Source organism: Chiloscyllium plagiosum, unplaced genomic scaffold (assembly GCF_037043375.1).
Source record: "Chiloscyllium plagiosum isolate Xiang-an unplaced genomic scaffold, Cpla_swu_hap1 HiC_scaffold_12, whole genome shotgun sequence".
NCBI classification, from domain to species: Eukaryota; Metazoa; Chordata; class Chondrichthyes; order Orectolobiformes; family Hemiscylliidae; genus Chiloscyllium; species Chiloscyllium plagiosum.
This window is the reverse complement of record NW_028270150.1, coordinates 44,208,187-44,233,855: the sequence shown is the minus strand read 5'-3', so window position 1 is coordinate 44,233,855 and position 25,669 is coordinate 44,208,187. Positions and strand designations below refer to the sequence as shown.

General features: G+C 42.3%; 1 protein-coding gene across 2 annotated transcripts in view; it reads left to right on the top strand.

Moving 5' to 3' along the window:
• The window catches only part of cfap91 (cilia and flagella associated protein 91), a 111,959-nt gene that overhangs the window by 20,290 nt on the left and 66,000 nt on the right, over nucleotides 1-25,669 (top strand). For both annotated transcript variants that reach the window (XM_043701005.2, XM_087992732.1), the window contains 3 exons: nucleotides 14,292-14,348; nucleotides 20,703-20,878; nucleotides 24,762-24,939. In XM_043701005.2, coding sequence (XP_043556940.1) covers nucleotides 14,292-14,348; nucleotides 20,703-20,878; nucleotides 24,762-24,939 — 411 coding nt within the window. The remainder of the gene's footprint in view (nucleotides 1-14,291; nucleotides 14,349-20,702; nucleotides 20,879-24,761; nucleotides 24,940-25,669) is intronic.

The window sequence follows — 25,669 nt, the reverse complement described above, 5'->3', positions numbered from 1 at the left end:
GGCTCAGTGGTTAGCACTGCTGTCTCACAGCACAGGGTCCCAGGTTCAATTCCAGCCTCGGGCAACTGTTTGTGTGGAGTTTGCACATTCTCTGCTCGGGTTTACTCCAGGTACTCCGGTTTCCTCCCACAGTCCAAAAGATGTGCAGGTAAGGTGAATTGGCCATGCTAAATTGCCTATAGTGTTAGATGCATTAGTCAGAGGGAAATGGGTCTGGGTGGGTTACTCTTCGGAGGGTCGGTGTGGACTAGTTGGGCCGAAGGGCCTGTTTCCACACTGTAGGGAATCTAATCTAATCTAAACTGACTCATTAGTCTTTGAAATAAACATGCATTCTTTTCAGGGTTGTGATTCAAATTCAAATAAGACATAAAATCTGATTAGTTAGAATTGACAGTGGGGCGGTGTGTAGAGTGGTCTGCAAGAACAGCAAGTAAGTTAAAGCTTCATCTCTATTACCTTTCACAGAGTTGGTATTTTAATAACTACTTAATATCATCATAAAGTCCCAACATGCAATTAAATTCAGTCCATAGCAGATAAGACAGTGAGGGAGACTGGGAGGAAGCAGCCAGTGCAGGGACCCCCTGCGGCCGTTCCCCTCAAGAACAAGTATACCGTTTTGGATACTTGTGGAGGGGAACGACTTACCAGGGGTAAGCAATGGGGTTCAGGCCTCTGGCACGGAGCCTGTCCCCGTTGCTCAGAAGGGAAAGGTGGAGAAGAGCAGAGCGATAGTTATTGGGGACTCGATAGTTCGGGGCACAGATAGGCGGTTCTGTGGGGGCGAGAGAGACTCATGTTTGGTATGTTGCCTCCCAGGTGCAAGGGTACGTGACGTCTCTGATCGTGTTTTCCGGGTCCTTAAGGGGGAGGGGGAGCAGCCCGAAGTCGTGGTCCACATTGGCACCAACGACATAGGTAGGAGGAGGGCTGAGGATGTAAGGCAGGCTTTCAGGGAGCTAGGTTGAAAGCTCAGAGTTAGAACAAACAGAGTTGTTGTCTCTGGTTTGTTACCAGTGCCACGTGATAGAGAGTCGAGGAGTAGGGAGAGAGAACAGTTAAATGCGTGGCTACAGACATGGTGCAGGAGGGAGGGATTCCGGTATCTGGATAACTGGGGTTCTTTCTGGGGAAGGTGGGACCTCTATAAACAGGATGGTCTACACCTGAACCTGAGGGGCACCAGAATCCTTGGGGGGAGGTTTGCTAGTGCTTTTGGGTGGGGGGGGGTTTAAACTAACTCTGCAGGGGCATGGGAACCTAGACTGTAGCTTTAGGGTGCAGGACCTGGAGTGTAGGGAGGTATCAATCTCAAAGGAGGGTGCCTGTAAACAGGAAAGTGGCTTGAAGTGTGTATACTTCAATGCAAGAAGTATACGAAATAAGGTAGGTGAACTTGCAGCGTGGGTTGGTACCTGGGACTTCGATGTTGTGGCTATTACGGAGACATGGGTAGAACAGGGACAGGATTGGCTGATGCAGGTTCCAGGGTTTAAATGTTTTAGTAGGGTCAGAGGTGGGGGTAAAAGAGGGGGAGGTGTGGCATTGCTTGTCAAAGATAGTATTACAGCGGTGGAAATGACGATGGATGTAGACTCGCCATCTGAGGTAGTTTGGGCTGAGGTTAGGAATAGGAAAGGTGAGGTCACCCTGTTAGGAGTTTTTTACAGGCCTCCTAATAGTCCTGGAAACGTAGAAGATTGCGAGGATGATTCAGGAGAAGAGTGAAAGTAATAGGGTGGTTGTTATGGGGGACTTTAACTTTCCACATATTGACCTGGGAAAGCTATAGCTCGAGTTCGTTAGATGGGTCGGTGTTTGTCCGATGTGTGCAGGAGGGTTTCCTGACACAATATGTAGACAGGCCAACAAGAGGTGAGGCCATACTGGATTTGGTTCTGGGTAATGAACCAGGCCAGGTGTTAGAATTGGAGATAGGTGAGCACTTTGGGGACAGTGACCACAATTCGGTGACTTTTACTCGAGTGATGGAGAGGGATAAGTGTGCACTGCAGAGCAAGAGTTATAGCTGGGGGCAGGGAAATTATGATGCGGTGAGGCACGACCTAGGATGCGTGGCTTGGAAAAGTAGGCTTCAAGGCATGGGCACAATTGATATGTGGAGCTTGTTCAAGGAGCAACTATTGAGTGTCCTTGATAAGTATGTAACTGTCAGGCAGGGAGGAAAGGGTCGTGTGAGGGAGCCGTGGTTTAATAAGGAATTGGAATCCCTTGTTAAATGGAAGAGGGCGGCCTATGTAAAGATGAGGCGTGAAGGTTAAATTGGGGCGATTGAGAGTTATAAGGTAGCCAGGAAGGATCTGAAGAGAGAGCTAAGAGCAGCAAGGAGGGGACATGAAAAGTCCTTAGTTGGTAGGATCAGGGAAAACCCTAAGGCATTCTATAGGTACGTCAGGAATAAAAGAATGACTAGGGTAGGAATAGGTCCAGTCAAGGATAGTAGTGGGAAGTTGCGTGTGGAGGCTGAAGAGATTGGGGAGACACTGAATGAATACTTTTCGTCAGTATTCACTCAGGAACAGGACATTGTTGCCGATGTGAATATTGAGTCACAATTAATTAGAATGGACGGCTTTGAGGAATGTAGGGAAGAGGTGTTGGAAATTCTGGAAAGGGTGAAAATAGATAAGTCCCCTGGGCCTGATGGCATTTATCCTAGGATTCTCTGGGAAGCAAGGGAGGAGATTACAGAGCCATTGGCCTTGATTTTTATGTCCTCGTTGTCTCCAGGAATAGTGCCAGTTGACTGGGGGATAGCAAATGTGGTTCCCTTATTCAAGAAGGGGAGTAGGGATAACCCTAGAAACTATAGGCCGGTGAGTCTCACTTCTGTTGTGGGCAAAGTCTTAGAGAGAATTGTAAGGGATAGGATTTATGAACATCTGGATGGGAATAATGTGATCAAGGATAGTTAGCATGGTTTTGTGAAGGGCAGGTCGTGCCTCACAAACCTTATTGAATTCTTTGAGAAGGTGAAAAGGAGGTGGACGAGGGTAAAGCGGTAGATGTGGTGTATATGGATTTTAGTAAGGCGTTTGATAAGGTTCCCCATGGTAGGCTACTGCAAAAAATACGGAGGTATGGCATTGAGGGTGAGTTGGAGGTTTGGATTATGAATTGGCTGCATGGAAGAAGACAGAGGGTAGTAGTTGATGGTAAAGGTTCATCTTGGAGTGCAGTTACTAGCGGTGTTCCGCAAGGATCTGTTTTGGGACCATTGCTGTTTGTCATTTTTATAAATGACCTGGAGGAGGGGCTAGAAGGTTGGGTGAGCAAGTTTGCGGATGATACGAAAGTCGGTGGAGTTGTTGACAGTGAGGAAGGATGTGTCAGGTTACAGCGGGATATAGATAAGTTGCAGAGCTGGGCAGAAAGGTGGCAAATGGAGTTCAATGTAGCTAAGTGTGAGGTGATTCACTTTGGTAAGAGTAACAAAAAGATGGGGTACTGGGCTAATGGTCAGATACTTGGTAGTGTGGATGAGCAGAGGGATCTTGGTGTCCATGTACACAGATCTCTGAAAGTTGCCACCCAGGTAAATAGTGCGGTGAAGACAGCATATGGCGTACTGGCTTTTATTGGTAGAGGAATTGAGTTCCGGAGCCCTGAGGTCATGTTGCAGTTGTATAAGACTCTGGTGCGGCCGCATCTGGAGTATTGTGTGCAGTTTTGGTCGCCATACTATAGGAAGGATGTGGAGGCACTGGAACGGGTGCAGAGGAGGTTTACCAGGATGTTGCCTGGTATGGTAGGAAGATCGTATGAGGAAAGGCTGAGGCACTTGGAGCTGTTTTCATTGAAGAAAAGAAGGTTTAGGGGTGACTTGATAGAGGCGTACAAGATGATTCGGGGTTTAGATGGGGTTGACCATGAGAACCTTTTTCCACGTATGGAGTCAGCTATTACGAGAGGGCATAGCTTTAAATTAAGGGGTGATAGGTATCGGACAGATGTTAGGGGTAGATTCTTTACTCAGCGAGTCGTGAGTTCATGGAATGCCCTGCCAGTAGCAGTGGTGGACTCTCCCTCTTTATGGGCATTTAAACGGGCATTGGATAAGCATATGGAGGATAGTGGGCTAGTGTAGGTTAGGTGGGCTTGGATCGGCGCAACATCGAGGGCCAAAGGGCCTGTACTGCGCTGTATTTTTCTATGTTCTATATCCTTATGAACTCTCAAGTCAGGGTCTTGTAACAGCAAAGATTTTTTTTCTCTCTGTGTCTGGCCCGCTTTCAAGGGGTAATAAGAATCCATTATAATTGGCAGGATCTGGCCGTTAATTATAAAGCTTTTGATAGTACTGAGTTTCGTTTCAGGGTCAGAATCGAACACTGTCATTAATTTCACAAGGGAATGGCTGTGAATGTTATCACTTGGTGTCCTGTTCACACAGATTCACCGATGCGAAGGCAAATGTTCTTAAATGCCTTACAGCATCCTGTTATCACTTGGTGAGCCCAAGTGTCCCTATCTTCTGCATTCATTGAGTTCCCTGCTTTTTCTGAACCTTCCTGTCTGTCTATTTTCTAGTGCAGTAAATGTGTTCTACAATTCAGCATTACGTTTTAGTCTAAATGTTTAAAGGCAAGTTTTAAAGCTATAGACTTTTTCACTTACTCAGCCTGAATGTCTGATGCCTTTAAAGCTCAGGTGCAGCAGTGTAGACATTTATTTTATTTGTCTCTACTAATATGAGAACAGATTGGCAAAAATGTTCAGTCATGAAACTAATGCAGTGTGCTAGACTCAAAACATGTGTATTTAGAGTTGATAGAGAGTGCAATCACTTCTTGGAGCTTTGGTTTTGATCATCAAGCTTCCTACTTCTCTCTCTTTCTCTCTCTCTCTCCCTGTCTCTCTGTGTGTCTTTTGCCCCTTTTTTTGTTTTGGTTTTCTGGTTTCTTGTTTTCTGTACCTCATGGCCTTAAACAGATCTCTTTTGTTTTTCTGGCTGTTATATGATAAACTCCTTGTACCAAATCAAAGTTCATGTGAGCAATGCAAACTTCACTTAATCACATCATTTATTGTTGTCCTGTTTTTCCTTACCATTATATCCTGTTGCTTCTAATCGCAAACATAGCTCCCCTGCGTTAGCTTCAAGGTTTAGTTTCCCCCAGCTGCAGCAAGCTTTTAAAACTTGACATTATCTCCCAGGATCTGTTGACATCATTCTATACTGTGGCCTGTTTCCATGTTTTCCATTTCACTGTTCTACCAAGAGGATTTTTAATAAAATTAAATATTCGCAACCATGTTCACAGCTGAGTAATTTTATGGCATGATCGGAGTCATTATGCACTATGTGAGTAGTAGGTTTCTAGAGTCCAAATACACAGATCATGGGATAGATGAGGAATTTTGGGTATATGGCTTGGAGAAACAGCACATTCTGGGACAGATTGGCTAGGAATTGAGTGTTTCTGTCTGAGAGGAAAAAAAATAGGAGGAAAGGACTAAAGTGGAAAGTCTGGTTGTATACCAGAAGTGTGGTCTGAGTAAAGAAGACAACTAGGCTAGTTATGCTTGGAGTGGAACTCGGTCACATAACTGTAAACATCAGCCAGCAGGCAGGAAATAGACTGGAGGACATGAGAGGCATATTTGTAGGAGAGCCATTGCATTTTATTAGATTGAGGAACAGAGCACCTGAATCTGGAAAAGAGGACTTATCAGGAAATAGTGGTGTATTGGTAATGAGAAATCCAGAAACCCAGTCTACTGTTTTGGGAACATGCGAGCTAGTGGAATTAATTTGAACTAATAAAGATGGAATTAAAAACTAGCCACAATCAATTGTCACAAAAATTCATTTCATTCACTCACATCCTTTAGAGAAGGAAATCTGTCCTCACCATATCTGGCAAGGATGTGACTCCAGATCCACAGCAACGTGGTTAACTCTTAACTGTCCTCTGAAATGGGAGACGGTAAGGTCTGCAGATGCTGGAGATCAGAGTTGAGAGTGTGTTGCTGGAAAAGCACAGCAGGTCAGGCAGCATTCGAGAAGCAGGAAAATTTAAGTTCCGGGCCAGAGCCTTTCATCAGATATCCGGAATGCTCATTCCTCAGCCCGAAACGTTGATTTTCCTGCTCCTCGGATGCTGCATGACCTGCTGTGCTTTCCAGCAACACACTAACTTTTTCCTCTGAAATGGCCTAGCAAGTCACATATTCAAGAACAACTAACGATGGGCAACAAATGACACTCCCATTCAATGAAAGGATAAAGCAAAACGGAACATTGAATGGTTATGGATTAGCACTGTAAAGATGGAACTGGGATTTTGATTGCATTGTGGTACTTAACAAAAATCAGAGCACTGAGTTGGAGCAAGAAGAGTGGCACTGTGAATTCAGATTCTAAGGGCTGAATTTTTCCAAATAACAACCAGTTGTCAATTTTGGGGAGTTTTTATGGGAGTTTTCTCTTTGTCATCTCCTACAAGTTATTTCACACAATTCTGCACTGTTCAACTCATTATGTATGTACCACACTCCTAGAACACTGTGCTCATGGATCTTACATTCATCATCAGCAGAACTACTTATTGGTGGTGGGACCTTCTAGAATTCATGCTGCTGGCACAAAGTTTGATCTTAACTTTGCATCAGGTCCTCTATTCCTGATGAAGGGCTTTTGCCCAAAACGTCGATTTTCCTGCTCCTCAGATGCTGCCTGACCTGCTGTGCTTTTCCAGCACCACTCTAATCTAGAGTCTGGTTTCCAGCATCTGCAGTCCTTGTTTTTACCTTGTCAGGTCAGATGTGACAAGCCAGGAACTGCCATTCACAGTATGCTGCTGTGCAATTATTATGGTTGAGAAAGGGAAATTGGCACTCTGCTTTGCCAGCAGGGACCTGAAAGTCCTGGTGGATAGAGTGGTTGAGAGGAGGGCCAGACCTTACGACTGCCAGAGGAAACAATGGCACCAGACAGATCAGCACAGCAGGTCAGGCAGCATCCAGGGAACAGGAGACTCGACGTTTCGGGCACAGGCCCTTCTTCAGGAATGAGCAGAGAGTGTTCAGCAGGAGAAGATAAAAGGTAGGGAGGAGGGACTTGGAGGAGGGGGCGTTGGAAATGTGATAGGTGGAAAGAGGTCAAGGTGAGGGTGATAGGTCGGAGTAGGATGGAGGCGGAGAGGTCAAGAAGAAGACTGCAGGTCAGGAAGGCGGTGCCGGGCTGGAGGGATTCGGCTGAGACAAGGTGGGGGGAGGGGGGATGAAGAAACTGGTGAAGTCCAAGTTCATCCCCTGTGGTTGGAGGGTTCCCAGTCGGAAGATAAGACGCTCCTCCTCCGACCGTCGCGTTGTTGTGGTTTGGTGGTGGATGAGTCCAATGACCTGCATATCCTCGGTGGAGTGAGAGTGGGAGGGGGAGTTGAAATGCTGTGCTACAGGGTGGTTGGGTTGGTTCGTCCGGGTGGCCCAGAGGAGCACCTCTGGGCCACCCAGACGAACCAACCCAACCACCCTGTAGCACAGCATTTCAACTCCCCCTCCCACTCCACCGAGGATATGCAGGTCATTGGACTCATCCACCGCCAAACCACAACAACGCGACGGTCGGAGGAGGAGCGTCTTATCTTCCGACTGGGAACCCTCCAACCACAGGGGATGAACTTGGACTTCACCAGTTTCTTCATCCCCCCTCCCCCCACCTTGTCTCAGCCGAATCCCTCCAGCCCGGCACCGCCTTCCTGACCTGCAGTCTTCTTCTTGACCTCTCCGCCTCCATCCTACTCCGACCTATCACCCTCACCTTGACCTCTTTCCACCTATCACATTTCCAACGCCCCTCCTCCAAGTCCCTCCTCCCTACCTTTTATCTTCTCCTGCTGAACACTCTCTGCTCATTCCTGAAGAAGGGCCTGTGCCCGAAACGTCGAGTCTCCTGTTCCCTGGATGCTGCCTGACCTGCTGTGCTGTTCCAGCAATAAAGTTTCAGCTTTGATCTCCAGCATCTGCAGACCTCACTTTCTCCACCAGACAGATCAGCCAGCCTGGTCTGAAATTGCCTTTGGGTCAGTGTAGTGTCCATAGTCTGCAGATATGTCTTGATGCAGTGAGGTTAGAGCATGTGGAATGCTAAGATGAAGGATATAGGCAGTCACTACCAGAGAATGCGTCCTGAGATGTTATGGAATTCTGGCCAAGATGGAAGCTTGCAGAAATACTGTGAACTGAACTGTATGAGCATACAAACAAAAATAAGAGTCAGCCACTCAGTTCTTTGAGCTTAACCCATCATTCAATAGGATCATGGCTTATTTAATTTTAATGTCAACTCTACATTCCTGTACACCTCAGTTAACATTTTATCCTTGTGGTAATTAAGAATCTATCTTCCTCTGCCTCAAATATTTGAAGATTCTGCATTCACTGCCTTTTGAGGAAGGGAATTCCAAAGACCCTCAAAGAAATGTTCTACCTCATTTCTGTCTTAAATAGGCAATCTCTTATTATTAAACTCTGACTCCTAGTTCTGCATTCTCCAACAAGAGGAAATATTATGTTACATCCACTCAATCAAGTCCTGTCAGGATTTCATATATTTCACTTAAGTCACCTCTGACCTTCGAAACTTGAAGGATACAGGGCTAGCCTGTCTCACCTTTCTTCTTAAGGCAAGCTGCTCAATTCAGGTATTAGTCTAGTAAATCTTCAGTGAACTGGTTCCAACCCATTAACATCCTACTGTATGTATGATCACTAGTACTTAGTATTCACATGAGGCCTCACCAATGTCCTGAAGCATAACTTCACTATTCTTGCATTCAGTCCCCCTTGCTATAAAACATAATGTGATATTTGATTTCCTGATTACTTGCTGTACTTGCAACCTTCTGTCATTCAAGCACTGGGATACCCAGATCTCTTTGCATCTGAAGGTTTGGCAAGCTCTCATCAATTAGATAGCATTTTTTTTAAATATATACCAAAATGGACAATTTCATCTCTCCCACATTGTACCCCATTTGTCAGATCCTTGCCCACTCATTTAACTTAATAATATCCCTTTGTAAGCTCCTGATGTCCTTGTCATATCTCTTTCCTACCTATCTTTGTGTCATTAGCAAATTCAGCTTCCAACACATTGGCCCCTTCACCCAAATCATTTATATAAATTGAAAATAATTGAGGTCCCAGCACTGACCTCTTTAACTCGCCACTTGCAACATCCTGCAAACCTAACCTTCTCTCTGCTTCCTGTTAGCTCACCAATCTTGTATCCATGTCAATATGTTACCCTCAACACCATGAGCTTATATTTTCCACAAAAACCTTTAATGTGGTACATTATCAAATGTTTCCTGGAAATCTATGTACAATATATTCACTGGTTCCACTTTATCTCCAGTACAAGTTACTACTTCAAAGAGTTCCAATAAATTAGTTAAACATGATTTACCTTTGACAAAATCATGCTGGCTGTACCTGATTACTTTGAACATAACCAGTGCCCTGTTACAGTCAACATAATCCTACTGGTCCATAGAGATGTTCTTTCATTACAGAGAGATGACTGGTGGTTCAACCTGAGGGTCACGACACCTCATGTGGGAGAGAGGTTGAGAAGAAGAATCCCTCATGGTAACCTCACCCAGTTCTGGAATTGTACCCATATTTTGTTGTCACTTGGCATCACAAATCAGCTAGGTAAAAACAATGACTGCAGATGCTGGAAACCAGATTCTGGATCAGTGGTGCTGGAAGAGCACAGCAATTCAGGCAGCATCCGAGGACAGGCAAAATCGACGTTTCGGGCAAAAGCCCTTCATCAGGAATAAAGGCAGAGAGCCTGAAGCGTGGAGAGATAAGCTAGAGGAGGGTGGGGGTGGGGAAAGAGTGGCATAGAGTACAATAGGTCAGTGGGGGAGGAGATGAAGGTGATAGGTCAGGGAGGAGAGGGTGGAGTGGATAGGTGGAAAAGGAGCTGGGCAGGTCGGACAAGTCCGGACAGGTCAAGGGGACAGTGCGGAGCTGCAAGTTTGAAACTAGGATGAGGTGGGGGAAGGGGAAATGAGGAAACTGTTGAAGTCCACATTGATGCCCTGGGGTTGAAGTGTTCCGAGGCGGAAGATGAGGCGTTCTTCCTCCAGGCGTCTGGTGGTGAGGGAGCGGCGGTGGAGGAGGCCCAGCACCTCCATATCCTCGGTAGAGTGGGAGGGGGAGTTGAAATGTTGAGCCACTGGGCGATTTGGTTGATTGGTGCGGGTGTCTCGGAGATGTTCCCTAAAGCGCTCTGCTAGGAGGCGCCCAGTCTCCCCAATGTAGAGGAGACCGCATCGGGAGCAACAGATACAATAGATGATATTAGTGGATGTGCAGGTAAAACTTTGATGGATGTGGAAAGCTCCTTTGGGGCCTTGGATAGAGGTGAGGGAGGAGGTGTGAGCGCAGGTTTTACAGTTCCTGCGGTGGCAGGGGAAAGTGCCAGGATGGGAGGGTGGGTCGTAGGGGGGCGTGGACCTGACCAGGTAGTCACGGAGGGAACGGTCTTTGCGGAAGGCGGAGAGGGGTGGGGAGGGAAATATATCCCTGTTGGTGGGGTCTGTTTGGAGGTGGCGGAAATGTCGGCGGATGATTTGGTTTATGCGAAGGTTGGTAGGATGGAAGGTGAGCACCAGGGGCGTTCTGTCCTTGTTGCGGTTGGAGGGGTTGGGTCTGAGGGCGGAGGTGCGGGATGTGGATGAGATGCGTTGGAGGGCATCTTTAACCACGTGGGAAGGGAAATTGCGGTCACAAATCAGCTGTCCAGCCAACCAAGCTAACCAACCCACTGCCCTGTTGTAATGTCTTTCATAATAGCTTCAAACATTTTCCCTTTGCCAAATAATGAGCTAAATGGCCTGCAGACTCCTGATTTCTTCCACTTCCCCTCTTTTCATTAAAGGAATCATGTTAGCCATTTTCCTAATCGAATGAGTTTCAGAAAATGATCTCACTAGCTACTTCTTTTCAGACTCTAGGATGAAATCCATAAGGCCCTGGGACTTCTCAATGGACAGTTCCAACAATTTACTCAGTAAAACTTCCCTGGAAATTGTAGTTTGTTGTGTTCCTCCATCCCTTTTAATTCCTGATTTACAGTTATTTCTAGGATGTTACTTGTATTGTCTGTAGTGAAGATGTATAATATTTGTTCAATTCATCAGCCATCTTTTTCTCCTCCATTACTAATTTCTGAGACTGTTTTCTATAGGACCAACACTAATTTTATTAACTTCTTTCTTAAATATCTGAAAAAACATTTCCTATCTGTTCTTATATGTTTGACTAATTTTCTCTCATACTCTAATTTTTCCCTCCTTTTAGTAATTCTTTACTTTTCTTAAATATCTGGTCCAACCTGGAGCTACCAGGTACCTGTTAGACTTTCATATTGTGAATTGTTGCTGTCTAGTATCTTTGGTTGTGGTTGATTCTTAACTGCCTTCTGGGCAATTAGAGATGGGCAATAAATGCTAGCCTAGCTAGCAATCCCCATATGAATAACAAAAAAATGCAAATAGACTTCTCTCCACTCACTAGTGAGATTCTCAACTTCCTGTAAAAACTTGGGTGGGAAATTAGTTGTTTTCTTTCTCTACATTGAGAAGCTAATGTTTCCAATCTCTCAGTATTTTCTAACTAGCTTGTCATTGCCCACCTCCTTCAAGGTTAAGAAGATTCTGCTCTAAATTACGATAAACAACATAAATGTTTAATCTGTTTCTATTAATCACTTAAAGAAACATCTAATAGATTATCAATTATCAACACCAACCAGTGAAATATCTGGCAATGAACTGATAGTTGTCTCATTTTAAAAAGGAAGCCAGCACAAATATAAAGCATAGTAATGTGGTTATGATAATAAACTAACAACCCAGAGATTGTGAGCGAAATTGTACGAGGTATTTGGAGACTGAGAGGCAGAGAAATACTGGCAGTTTGATTTATTAATGTTGTGACAGGGAAGATGGCAGATGCGCCAACAACAGAGAGTCCAAGTGACCCATTTAAGCAGCCAATTAAGGCCTCTGCCCTTCTGCAAAGGGAATTGTTTCACAATGGGTGGGGGTAGGGTTGTTCAAAAGATACAGAAATAGAAATAGAGGAAGGCAAATGATGAGGATGACATCAACCCTACAATGGAATGTGGGCAGTTTGAGTGCACAACAAGTTGGCAAATGAAATGTAATGTGAGAAATTGTGAGGTTATTTACTTTGGCTAGAAAAATAGAGGAGGTAACTATTATTTAAATTGAAAAATACTGCAGAGCACTGCTGTATAGAAGGATTTTGTATTCTCATTTATAAATCATAATAAGATAGATTGCAAGTTAATACTGAATGGCAGAGCAGGCTCAAAGAGTTGCATGATCTACACCTCCTATCTTAGTGCAGTGGTTAACACTGCTGCCTTAAAGTGCCAGGGACCTGGGTTCAATTCCAACCTTTGGTAACTGTCTGTGTGGAGTTTGCAAGTTCTTCCCGTGTCTGCATGGGCTTCATCCAGATGCTCTGGTTTCCTCACACAACGAAAAGATCTGCAGGGTAGCTGGATTGTTCATGATAAATCTATCCATGGTGTCCAGGAATATACATGCTGGATGGATTAGCCATAGTAAATGCAGGGCTACAGGGAGAGGGTAAGAGGTTGGATGTGGGTGGGATGCTCTTTGGATGGATGGGACAATCTCAATGGGCCTAATGGCCTCCTTCTGCACTGTAGAGATTCTATGATAAGGTCAGTGGGTAATAGGGAAGGCAAATGGAATGTTGGCCTTCTTTCAAAGATAATAGAATATAAACATGTTTAAGTCTTGCTAAAACTATACAAGGTACTAGTTAGACCACTCCTACAATGTGGGAAACTGTTTTGGTCTTTTATCTAAGGAAAGATATATGGAGGTGTTGTGAAGAAAATATAGAGAATCACCAGGAGATGCAGAGAGTTCCTCAAGAAGTAGGTCTTTTATTTGCAAACAAAAAACCGTGACACTGAGAAAGCAGATTCTCGAATGCCCACGAACCTCAGGGTCCATGGATTTTTATATCTTTTCTTATCGTGTTTCTATTAGCTTATCAGCATGTCCAACTATATTAATCAAAGTACCTCACTCTAGCTACACAATAAACCAGTGATGTTAGTTCCCATTGTCTCTTTAGTTGTACATTCTACTTAATGTTATTCTAATGTCATGGTTAGATATTTATTGCTAACTTTGCTACAGTGAACTTCCATTCCAGACTAACCTTTCATGAGAGATATTTAGCTATTCCATCTATTATAATAATCTCCTGTCTCAAGCTGACTCTACTAACTATTAATTAGATATTTTACTGTCATGTCCCAAATATTTATGGTCCCAATCCTGTCATAATAACACTTAACAGAGAAACTTGCTTTATTACTTGTGTTATCTCATCTCACCATAATGACCTTTCAGCCTTAACCTTACTCTCCTAATTGGTGTAAGAGCATTCCACTATTCTTATCCCATCCTGCCTTCCACAGACCACAGATTGCCAGTGGTTTTCATGCTTTAACCCTTCCCATGTTTTCATGCTCTTTATTTTCTATAGAGGCAGTCCAGAGAAGGTATACATGAATGATCCTGAGTTTGGAGGGATTTTGTGGAGAGATTGAGCAGATTAGACCTGTCCTCATTGAAATTTAGAATAATGTGAGTTGACCTTATTGAAGTATTCAAGATTCTTAGGGGACTACAAGTTAGAGGTAGATGCTGAGGGGTTGTTTCCCCTTGTGGGAGATCCTAGGACCAAAGGGTGTAATCTCAGAGTAGAGAGTCACCCAATTAGGATAAAACTGAGGAGGAATTTCTTCTCTGGGTGGAGTGAATCTGGAATTCTTCACCTGAGAGGGCTATAGAGACTGAGTTGTTGAGTATGTTGTAGGGTAAAATAGACAGGTTCATAATCTGTAAGGGAATTGATGGAGTAAATACAGGGAACATGCCCAAAAAGTGGCATTGATAATTGTCAGATCAGATGTGATCACATTGAATGGCAGAACAGACTTGATGAGCTGAATGAGCTACTACTGTTTCTGTGTTTTATTGTCCTATGGTCACAGAATGCAGTACATTAATAGAGGTCAAATAATATTTTTGTTTTTTTTTCTCTTGAATGAATAAATAAATTCAGTGGCAGGAGGCTATAATGAAAGAGAAAGTTTTGAAAATGACTTTTGAATAATATCAGTTGACTTAAATTGTAATTGTTAATAATAATATTTTGCTCTTGCTTTACAGACCTATTATTCCCTTTGTTCAACAGTTACCTGTGAATGCAATTCTGGACGTTTCCAAGTAAGTTCATATTAATTTTTTATAGACATTCATGATAAACTTTGATTTAGCGTGTAACCTGCTTTCTGGAGGATGCTGTTGGGAAGGAAAATGACTTAATAATAAAATTAAAATATTGTGGATGCGGGAAAATCAACAAAGTGCTGGAGAAACTCAGTGGTCTGGCAGCATCTATGGAGAGAGAAACAGAGTTAATGTTTTAAGTCCGATAAGACTTCTTCAGAATGGAAATAGTTACTGAACCAAAATTATTAATTTCAGTACTGTATTGGTTTTAACTAGTATTTGTGAATTCTAGATTAAAGTGAAATCCTGATACTTCTCCAATAATTTGGATTTACATAGCATCTTTCATAAAGCAAAATCTTTCCCAGGTGCTTTAAAGGAGAGTTAATGGGATATCACACATAATTTAGTATTGAGCCACATAAAGAGATAACAGGGTGTTGTGCCTTTTACGAATATTTCTTTGCACAAAGTGAAATGGCAGTGATTAAATAAATGCTTAAGAGGCAATATCAGTTATACTAACTACTTATGGGAATCACTAATGTGTCAGCCTTACTACTTGTACAGAACATACCAGTCAACAGATGATCAGGCTCTGGTTTGGAGGGTACTCCTGTTCCCTAGCTCCCTGACCTAGGGCACATGATTGACAGTTGTCCTTAAGTTGTCACTGTCTTCTCTGAGCCCCTGACTTGGGTTATCCTTATGTTGATGCTAGGTCCTCACTATTACTATGCTTGTTCCTTCCGGTTTTAAACGATAAGGCATTCTTTTGTACCCCTGTATTTCTCTGGTCACTTTGTACTAACTAACTATGGATAATTTGGTCAGACTACTTTTTGATCTAATCACTCACACATGTTATAGAGTCATAGAGTTGTACAGCATGGAAACAGACCCTTTGGTCTAATTTGTCCATGCCGACCAGATATCTTAAATTAACCTACTCCCATTTGCCAGCATTTGGCCCATGTCCCGTAAACCCTTCCTATTTATATACCTGATTTAGAGATGCCGGTGTTGGACTGGGGTGCACAAAGTTAAAAATCACACAACACCAGGTTATAGTTCAACCTGTTGGACTATAACCTGGTGTTGTGTGATTTTTAACTATTTATATACCCATCTAGATAACATTTTAAATGTTGTTATTGTACCAGCAGTTAATTCCATGCACACGCCATCTTCTGTGTGGAAAATAATTGTCCCTTTTAAATCCTTCTCCTTTTATCTTAAACGTGTGCCCTCTAATTTTGGACTCTCCCATCCAAGTTAAAAGACCTTGTTTATTTACCGTATCCAAACCTGTCATGATTTTATAGACCTCGATAAGGTCAGCCCTCAACCTCTGATGCAGCAGGGAAAATAGCTCCAGCTATTCAGCCTCTCCCTAAAGCACAAACTGGCAACATCCTTGTAAATCTTTTCTGAACCCTTTCAAGTTCCACAACATCCTTCCTAAAGCAGGGAGATCAGAATTGCATGCAGTATTCCAACGTCTTGTACGGCTGCAACATGACCTCTCAATTACTATATTCAGTGCTCTGACCAATAAAGGCAAGCATACTAAATGCCACCCTCACTATCCGACTACCTGCGACTCCACTTTCAAGGAACTATGAACTTGCACTCCAAGGTCTCTTCGTTGAGCAACATTCCTCAGGAGCTTACCACTAAGTGTATAATGTCTGGAACATTGTATATTTCTTCATCAAATCACCTACCCATTTGGAGTATTGTGATATGTCATCTTGTGTGGTTGTAGCTGTAACCTTGTTCTTTGGTTTTGTCTGCATGGCAGTTCCTCATGCTGGTTTAGCCTATTCTAAGCTATTGCCTTTAAACTGTTGCTTCCCCTACTGCATGTTGGTTAATTGGTCAAGCTATAGCTATATTTTAGTATTGGTGCTATACAATAGTCAATAAACATGGTGGCGTGATGGCTTAGTGTTTAACCCTGCTGCCTCAGTGCCTGGGACACTGGTTCAACTCCAGCCTTGGATGATTGCCTGCATGGAATTTGCTTGTGTTTCCTCCAGGTGCTCCGGTTTCCTCTCATTGTCCAAAAATGTGCAGGATAGGGTAGGTGGAGTAGGCATGGTACGAGCTGAGGAGTTACTGCGATAGGGGTGAAGGTTTGGGTGCAATGCTGTACTGACGGTCAATGAGGACTGGATGGCCAAGTGACCTCTTTCCATACAGTAAGGATTCTATAGAGGAGGATGGTGGTGTAATGGCAATGTCATTAGGTTAGCAAAGATAAGGCTGAAGGTTTAAACCAGATCACAGCAGGTATAGTCATAGAGTCATAAAGATGTACATCATGGAAACAGTCACTTCGGTCCAACTCATCCATCCCATTTGCCAGGACTTGGCCCATATCTCTCTTAAATCCTTCCTATTCATATACCCATCCAGATGCCTTTTAAATGTTGTAATTGTACCAGCCTCCAGCACTTCCTCTAACAGTTCATTCCATACATGTACCACCCTCTGTGTGAAAAAGTTGCCCTTTAGGTCCTGATGAAATTTAAAGGGCAGCATGGTGGCACCATGGTTAGCATTGCTGCCTCAGAGCACCAGAGGCCTAGGTTCAATTCCAACCTTGGATGACTGTGTGGAATTTGAATATTGTCCCTGTGTGTGCATGGGTTTCCTCCAGGTGCTCCGGTTTCCTCCCACAGTTTAAAGATGTGTAAGTTAGGTGGATTGGCAATGCTAAATTCTCCCATAGTATGCAGGTTACATGGGTTAACTATGGTAAAAATGGGGCACAGGAATAGGCTGGGTTGCTCTTTGGAGGGCAGGTGCAGATTTGATGGGCCAAATGGCCTCTATCTGCACTGTAGGATTCTGTGATTCTAAGTTTTAAGGACCATCTTAATGGAGGACCGAGAAGTAGAGAAGCTAAAAGGTTTAGGGGAAGAATTTGAAAATTCAAGTTCTAGAATCTGAAGATGTATCCATTAATTGCGGAGTAATTAAAATTGGGGGACATGCCAGTCTCTGAATTAGGAAAGCATAGAGATCTTGGACGATTGCAGTTGGGCATTACAGAAAAGGGCTTTTATTTTAGCTCACTAGCAAATTTGGAGAGGGTCTTTGCAAAACTTAAAATGAAAATATTTAGAGGGCATCACTAGAAGCAATATTTCTCCCTCAATATTTTACTTAACTCCAAAAGGTTTATAAAGTACTGGGCAGGTCTTGATCACTTCATAAACCAGGTTTGATCCGACATTGAAATTATATCATGGATGTTGACAAATCCAAAACTCTCTCTTTGAGGCAAGTCTCACCTCCTTTCCCTCTTGATTTTTCTTGATGTTGTCTGTAAAAGCTTTGTCATCATTGCTGTTAAGCTGACTTATCCCGAAATTGCTAGATTTATCCTATCCCGTATTTTTAACAGGGGTGAATATTTGTGATCTTCTAGTCCTCTTTTAGTGCCCATTTGAATTTTGTTGTGAAAAGCCTTTTGATCCAAAGCTAGGAACCATTCACTCATGATGTTGGTAGGAGAAAAAGTACGAAGCATGACATACCATACTAGAATGCTAGCTAAAATGTGCATAGTTTAATTTAGAGTTCCTTGAAAAAGCAGCATTTGAATTTTATAAATATAAATGGTTTTCATGATTTTTGGAATTCCTTATTACCATTTCAGACTTCACCAGTTTTCAGCTGTCGCAAGTATTGTGAAGTGGTCATACAATAATAAAGGCAACAAATGCTTCTTATGATCTAAATGTGCTGTTTATATGGAACAGTAACTATATTCTCATCATGGGTAGAAGAAAGGTCAGACATCCTAAAGATAAATTTAATGTACTTAATGAAAATGAAAAGTATATGATTCATCAATATTTTATGAACATGATTAAACTCTTGTCTATAGTAATATTTATTATGTTAAACAAACTCAGAAGCTTTTAATTGTTTGAAGTGGTGTTATTTAGAGAACTCAGATTTAAGGTGACTGACAAAGGAAATTAGTGGTGATATATGCATTATTTCTGTTATTTTGCCAGCATGCGCACTGGCAGGTACTGCATAGGCCTAAAGAGAGGAAAAATCTTAATTTACTTGATTGCTGTCCAACATGTTTATTCTGAAAAGTGTACCTGTTCCCACAAATACAGAGCATAAAGTGTAGCTATGCTATACTCCACAGCTGAACAGTATCCCATTTCTACTGTCTCACCTCAGACATGAAGAATTGCTACTTATAGCAAAGCTATCAAGGTTGACCACTTTGTTCTTACTCATACATCGACAATACTTTGTGCTTTGAAGTGAAAACCTAACAATGATGTTGGTGCAAATTTTAAAATTCCTGTAGGTTTTAAAAGTTAGCAATGAATTCTTACATAATAGCTAATACAATGAAAATAGGAATGGAAACTTAATAGGGAAAATGACAGTATGTGGAGAGATTCAAATAATCAGTCTTCCAGCAAAAGAATGAAATGGTTACTTGTCTTAATCTTTTAAAGGAGAAAAACACAGGGATGAATTTATTCCAGTTAATGTCATTTATGGCTGCAGAGCAGATGAGAATCCCCAGGCTAACCCCTTTTAGGAAGATCCACAGTAGTAAATGCCAATCAGGCACTCAGCTGAACAGTAGTGGACCTTCCCAGAATCAAGTACTCAGGAGTGAAAGACTTATCTGCCAAGAACTGCCGGCCAATCAAAGGCAGCTCTTCATTGCTCGGTAGTGGTTTTTGCCAATAATTCACCCATCAGAGACCCAGGATTGCCAATGAATCCAGTCCACGTGAGTGAAGGCAAATGGGAAGCGCCATTAAGTAAACGTCTCAATTGGTGGTGTGGCAACAAGACTATCCATTTAAGGTCCTGCAATTGGCTTGATCAAGGCAAAGGTGGGAGTATGCTGGGGCCCCCATGTGCTACTTTCCTGGCATATTAAATGCCCTGCTACCAAACCTGTCACAAGAGGGTGTTAACTTCTGCTGCAGTTATTTTCTTTTGTGGAGTTTTGCCTGTATTTGTCAGCCTTGCCTCACTGTAAGGCTCATGACTTTGTCTCACATTGAGGGTTCATACCACACCTGGGATTTGAGCATATAGTTTATGCTTCCTCTTCTGTGTAGTACTCACGGACTGCTGGACTTTTGGAGTTTCTATCTTTTAGGTGGTACATTCAGCCAAGACCCAGTCACCCCTTTGAGTTCGGATATTAATGATCTTGGAATACTATGTAAAAAAGAATAGGAAATTCTGTCTAATAAAAACTTAAACTGGTGAAAAATCTCAGCAGTTTTGTCATCATCTGTGGAAAGATAAAGAGTCAGTGTTTCAAGTCCAATTACCCTTTAAAGATATTTGATGAGTTCTGAAGAAGTGCCATATTGAACTTGGAACATTAACTCTGTTTGTCCCTTCATAGATACTGTCAGACTACCAAAATTCTCCAGCACTTTCTGCTTTTATTTCAGATCTCAAGCATATTTTGCTTTTTATTTTAATGAAATTCCGTGTGACCTGCTCACTATTTGTCCTCAAACAATGTGATTAAAATAAAACCAATTATCTGTTAATTTATTTGATTGCAATAATACACAATTGGCAGTTATATTTCCATATGTTAAAACAATGAATATATTTCAAAAAAACTTGATGGCCTGCTCAACATTTTCGATATCCTGGGCTTTGTAAACTGTTTTAGGAATGCAGGTTTTCTTGAATGAAATGGGGAAACATTTATCTGCTAGGAGAAAATGAGGACTGCAGATGCTGGAGATCAGAGCTTAAAAATGTGTTGCTGGAAAAGCGCAGCAGGTCAGGCAGCATCAAAGGAGCAGGAGAATTGATGTTTCGGGCATAAGCCCTTCTTCCGGAATGAGGAGGGTGTGCCAAGCAGGCTAAGATAAAAGGTAGGGAGGAGGGACTTGGGGGAGGGGCGTTGAGAATGCGATAGGTGGAAGGAGGTTAAGGTGAGGGTGATAGGCCAGAGAGGGGGTGGGGGCAGAGAGGTCGGGAGAAAGATTGCAGGACAAGAAGGTGGTGCTGAGTCTGAGGGTTGGGACTGAGAAAAGATGGAGGGAGGGGAAATGAAGGGCTTATGCCCGAAACGTCGATTCTCCTGTTCCTTTGATGCTGCCTGACCTGCTGAGCTTTTCCAGCAACACATTTTTAAACATTTATCTGCTACTAAGACAGCCTGGGTCTTCAGGAATCTAGAGAGCCAACTGTTACCTCTAATAGTATAGTTCCATTCTGGGTTTAACTAAGTGCACCATTAAAATCAAAATAAAGGATATAACTTATGTTTATTGCCATGACTGTTCTTCTCTTTATTTTTATGTAAACTGTTTTCAGGGGTGGCACACCAACCAACATTATAAATTTTGATGATCAATTTTTACCTGTACGGACTGTGGCCGTGCAAACAGATTACAGGGACAGTGAAACGCAAACTGAACCATACTCTCCAGAATATGTTGTGCGGCCTGGTTCAGCTCCTGAACTCCTTACACTTGCTGCATTGAAATTTGGTGAGTCATAAGCTGGACCAACTTCTGAAAATACATAATAAATTCACAACAGTTAAAGCAATGTACTAATGTCGGATCATTTGAGGAGCCCTCAAAGCTGCTTATTTAATTCTAATAAGCAAAGTTAGTATAAGTAATTACCCCTAGTGGTTAATCTTTCTAATTAGTATTCAACTCACTAACTAGAGTCGGTCCACAATGCACATCTGAAAAATTTAGAGACGCTTGTTTTTACTCCAAGCAAGTTCATATCTATTTTAAATGTTGTTCCCTCATTTCTTTGTAGTGTGGTAACTGTTCTGTTAAGCTTCCGGTTCATTTATAACTCTGATTTCTGATAATGCCAGTTGATTTGCTTTTGCATTGCATTGTTGCAATGCAGTCATATCAGTAGCTGAATATCAAATGTGCAGCATAAAATAAAGAAATGTAATTCAATGCACCATTCTGGATGTAGGTTTGCTCGCTGAGCTGGAAGGTTCATTTCCAGACATTTCGTAACCCTACTAGGTAACATATTCAGTGGGCCTCCGGGTGAAGCACTGCTGCTGATTCCCGCTTTCTATTTATATATTTGGGTTTCTTTAGGTTGGTGATGTCATTTCCTATGGTGATGTCATTACATGTGATGATGTTATTTCCGGTTCTTTTTCTCAGGGGGTGGTAGGTGGGGTCTAATTCGATGTATTTGTTGATAGAGTTCCGGTTGGAATGCCATGCTTCTAGGAATTCTCATGCATGTCTCTGTTTGGCTTGGCCGAGAATGAATGTGTTGTCCCAGTTGAAGTGGGGTGTCTTTCCTTATCTGTATGTAAGGATACTAGTGAAGAGAGGGTTATGTCATTTTGTGGCTAGTTGATGTTCATGTATCCCGGTGGCTAGTTTTCTGCCTGTTTGTCTAACGTACTGTTTGTTACAGTCCCTGCATGGTATTTTGTAAATGACATTAGTTTTGCTTGTTGTCTGTATAGGGTCTTTCAAGTTCATTAGCTGCTGTTTTAGTGTGTTGGTGGGTTTGAGAGTACTCAGGCCACTTGGCATCATGGTGACCCTCAACCTGAGCTACAAATCTTCTCAAAACTCACTCAATGCACCATTAAAAGGGGAGAGTACTTAGTTTTGATTTAAAAGCAACTGACGTGAGTGTTGTCAAATAAAGTAACACTTCAAAACTTAAAATGAGATATATTTTAATGTTTGAAAATATTCATGTAGTGAATAAGTGAACCATACAGATTAGGAAGTTCTTAAGATTGATTCTGTATTTATGTTGAGTTGGTTTATCTCAAGCAAGCTGAGGGAAGAGATACTTCATTTGACCTTGGTGCTTGTCATTACACTGAAACAACAGTTAGATTACAGAGACAGCTGTGCTTTTCATTGCTTTTCCCATGGTTCTGGCTGACTCTGCATGTAGTTCACCTTTGAGTGTGGATAGAATTAAACTTGGGTGTGATGTCTACACACACTGTAGCTTTCCAACAATTCCAATTAGGATCACAAATAAATAATGCTCCTTTGGGCCAGACAGCAAAAGGCACTTGATATATCTGTAATTATTGTTCACCAAGGAGTTAATACAATCAGGATAGGTGGAGAGAAAATTTGAGAAAAGAAAATAAATTAATGAAGGATGAGGTCAGTAGCAACATTGCGTACACATGTCTGTCTAAAGTAATGGAGGTAAGCATTGGTCCTTGTTCCTTTGATCTGAGTTGTGAAGTAGTCATACATTATATTTATTAATTCTAATGCTAAACTGATTGGTAAATCCAAGTTGATATTTTGTCACAATACCAACGAAAACATCACGAAGCTAGTGGACCTGTGCTTCACCACCCATTTCACCTTCAACAACATAATCTACAAGCAAACCAATGGCACACCCATGGGATCTCCGCTATCAGGATTCATAGCAGAAGCGGTAATGCAAAGACTAGAACAAACAGCCCTACCAACCATCAAACCAAAAATCTGGGTCCGCTATGTAGATGACACTTTTGTCATCACAAAACGAAACAAGATAGAAGAGACATTTAACATCATCAACAACACCCTCACAGGCATAAATTCACCAAGAAGGAAGAAACCGACAACAACCTTGCATTCCTGGACGTCACAGTCAAAAGAAAGGACAACGGGGAACTACAACCTGTGTATACAGAAAACCGACAAACACTGACCAAATACTTAACTACACCAGCAACCATCCCAACACACACAAACGAAGCTGTACCAGAACACTATTCCAATGAGCCACTACACACTGCAGCACAGACGAACTTCGAAAAACAGAGGAGAACCACCTATACAACGTATTCAAGAAGAACGGATACTCAAAAAATACAGTCTGCAGATTCCTCAAGAACAAACCACGACAAGCAGACCAAACACAGCCAGAAACCCTCACCACCTTACCATACGTCAAAGAAGTTTCAGAAATGACAACCAGACTACTAAGACCCCTCAAAACCCTAGTAGCTCTCAAACAAAAACTAATAAAACTTAAAAGACCCAGTACAACCCATGGACAAAACCAATGTCATCTGCAAAATTCCATGCAAGGACTGTCACAAACACTACGTAGGACGAACAGGAAGAAAGTTAGCCACCAGGATACACGAACACCAGCTAGCCACAAAAAGACACGACCCTCTCTCCCTCGTAGCCCTTCACACGGATGAAAAAAACCACCAATTCGACTGGGACAACACATCTATCCTGGGACAGGCTAAGCAAAGACATGCCAGAGAATTCCTAGAGGCCTGGCACTCCAATCACAACGCCATAAACAAACACATAGATCTAGATACCATCTATCAACCCCTCAGAAAACGAACTGGAAATGACATCACCACAAACCCCAGGAACCCCATCCAGGAGAAAGATATAAATAGAAAGCAGGAGACAATAGCTTCGCTTCACTTGGAGGTCGCCACTGATGATGTTACCTAGCCAGGTAATGAAACGTCTGGATATCAAACCTACAGCTCAGTGAGCAAACCTACACCCTAAACCTCAACCTGAGCTACAAACCTTCACAAACCTTGATATTTTGTGTACTGAAATTGTGCATTCAGGTAATTTCTCAGACACCTCTCCTATTATTGTACATCATTTTAAACCTCTTAGGCTGACGTGACAGGCAATGGCGAATTGTTAATATCAGCTTGTAGCTTTCTTATTTGTCGAAACAGAGTAGCTCATTGTAAAGCTCTATGCATTCCTGCCTTGTGAATGCTGACATGGTAATATTGCACATTACAACATTTGTCTTTTTTCTCTGTTTTTCTTTACTTTTTATTTTCTTTCTTCTTTCTCTCTTCACAGCCTGCTTATAATGTTTTATTAAAACTACGAGGCTTGGAGAGAAGAAGAAAGAAAGTGAGGAAAGAAAATGTCAGACTGTGAAACTTGCAATTATTAGTGCAGTCTGTACAGGTGGGACAAGTATTTTTTGACTGCTGGAATAAGCTGTACGAGACAATATGAAACACTTGAGAAGTATGGTATATAATGAGTTTCTGAACTGCAGTTTAACTACTTGAAGGCTAATTTAAATAGAAAAAAATTAAGAACAAACATACTGAAGAAAGTGGTATAAAATTACTAATTTTATGACATAAATTAGCATATATTTCACAAAGATGTTTCTGATCTGCAGAACAGAAAATGTGTTATGCAACAGACATCTGTTACCCCGTGTTCCATGTAAATTATATTGGTACAACTTAGGTACAGTGTTGTATAAATAAGTATACATTAAGCCTCCAAAAAGCAAAGAGGAATCTTGTCATATGAATCCTTTAATACTTATAGAAGCTTTGATATTTAGAACTTTCTTTCAGCTACTTAATGAATTTAAATTTTCTTGTGACTGCAGGCCGAGGCTTACCAGCAGGCTTAGCAGAAGTGGAGATGATTGAACGTGCACGAGCAAAGCGTGCTTGGGAAGCTACTCTGCCTCCACTGAGTGATCGCTCACAACTTGAGAAGAGGAAGAGGATGATGGAGGCAATGGAAAGAAATGAGTGGGCATTCCGGGAACAAGAAATTGAAAAGTAAGCATTAAAATGTACCCTAAAACTTAGTGCTTCAACAGAGTTATAGTTGAGTTGGCAACCCATGTACCAAAAATAATCAGATTTATTTAGGCTTTTTAAGGGAATTGTTTATATGATGCACAGAGTTGTGAACAGGGAAGTCTTTTTTTATTCACTCAGCGGACGTGGGCATTGCTGGCTGGCCAGTATTTATTGCCTGTTACCCTTGAATAGGTGGTGGTGAACTCCTTTAGAATAGAATAGAATCCCAACAATGTGGAAAGAGGCCCTTCGGCCCAACAAGTCCACACTGACCCTCCGAAGAGTAACTCACCCAGACCCATTCCCCCTACCCTATATTTACTACTGACTAATACACCTAACCTACACATCCCTGAACACTATGGACAATTTAGCATCGCCAATTCACCTAACTTGCACATTTTTGGACTGTGGGAGGAAACCGGAGCACCCAGAGGAAACCGATGCAGATACTGGGAGAATGTGGAATTGAACTTGGGTCCCTGGCACTGTGAGGCAGCAGTGCTAACCACTGAGCCACCATGCCGCCCCGTGCCTCTTTTTTTTTTTTGAACCACTGCAGTCCATTTTCTGTAGGTACGCCCACAATGCTGCTGGAGAGGGCATTCAAGGATTTTGAGGCAGCGACAGTTTAGGTAGGGCAATATATTTCCATATCAGGACGGTGAGTGATTTGAAGGGGAATTTGATGGTGTTCCAAGTATCT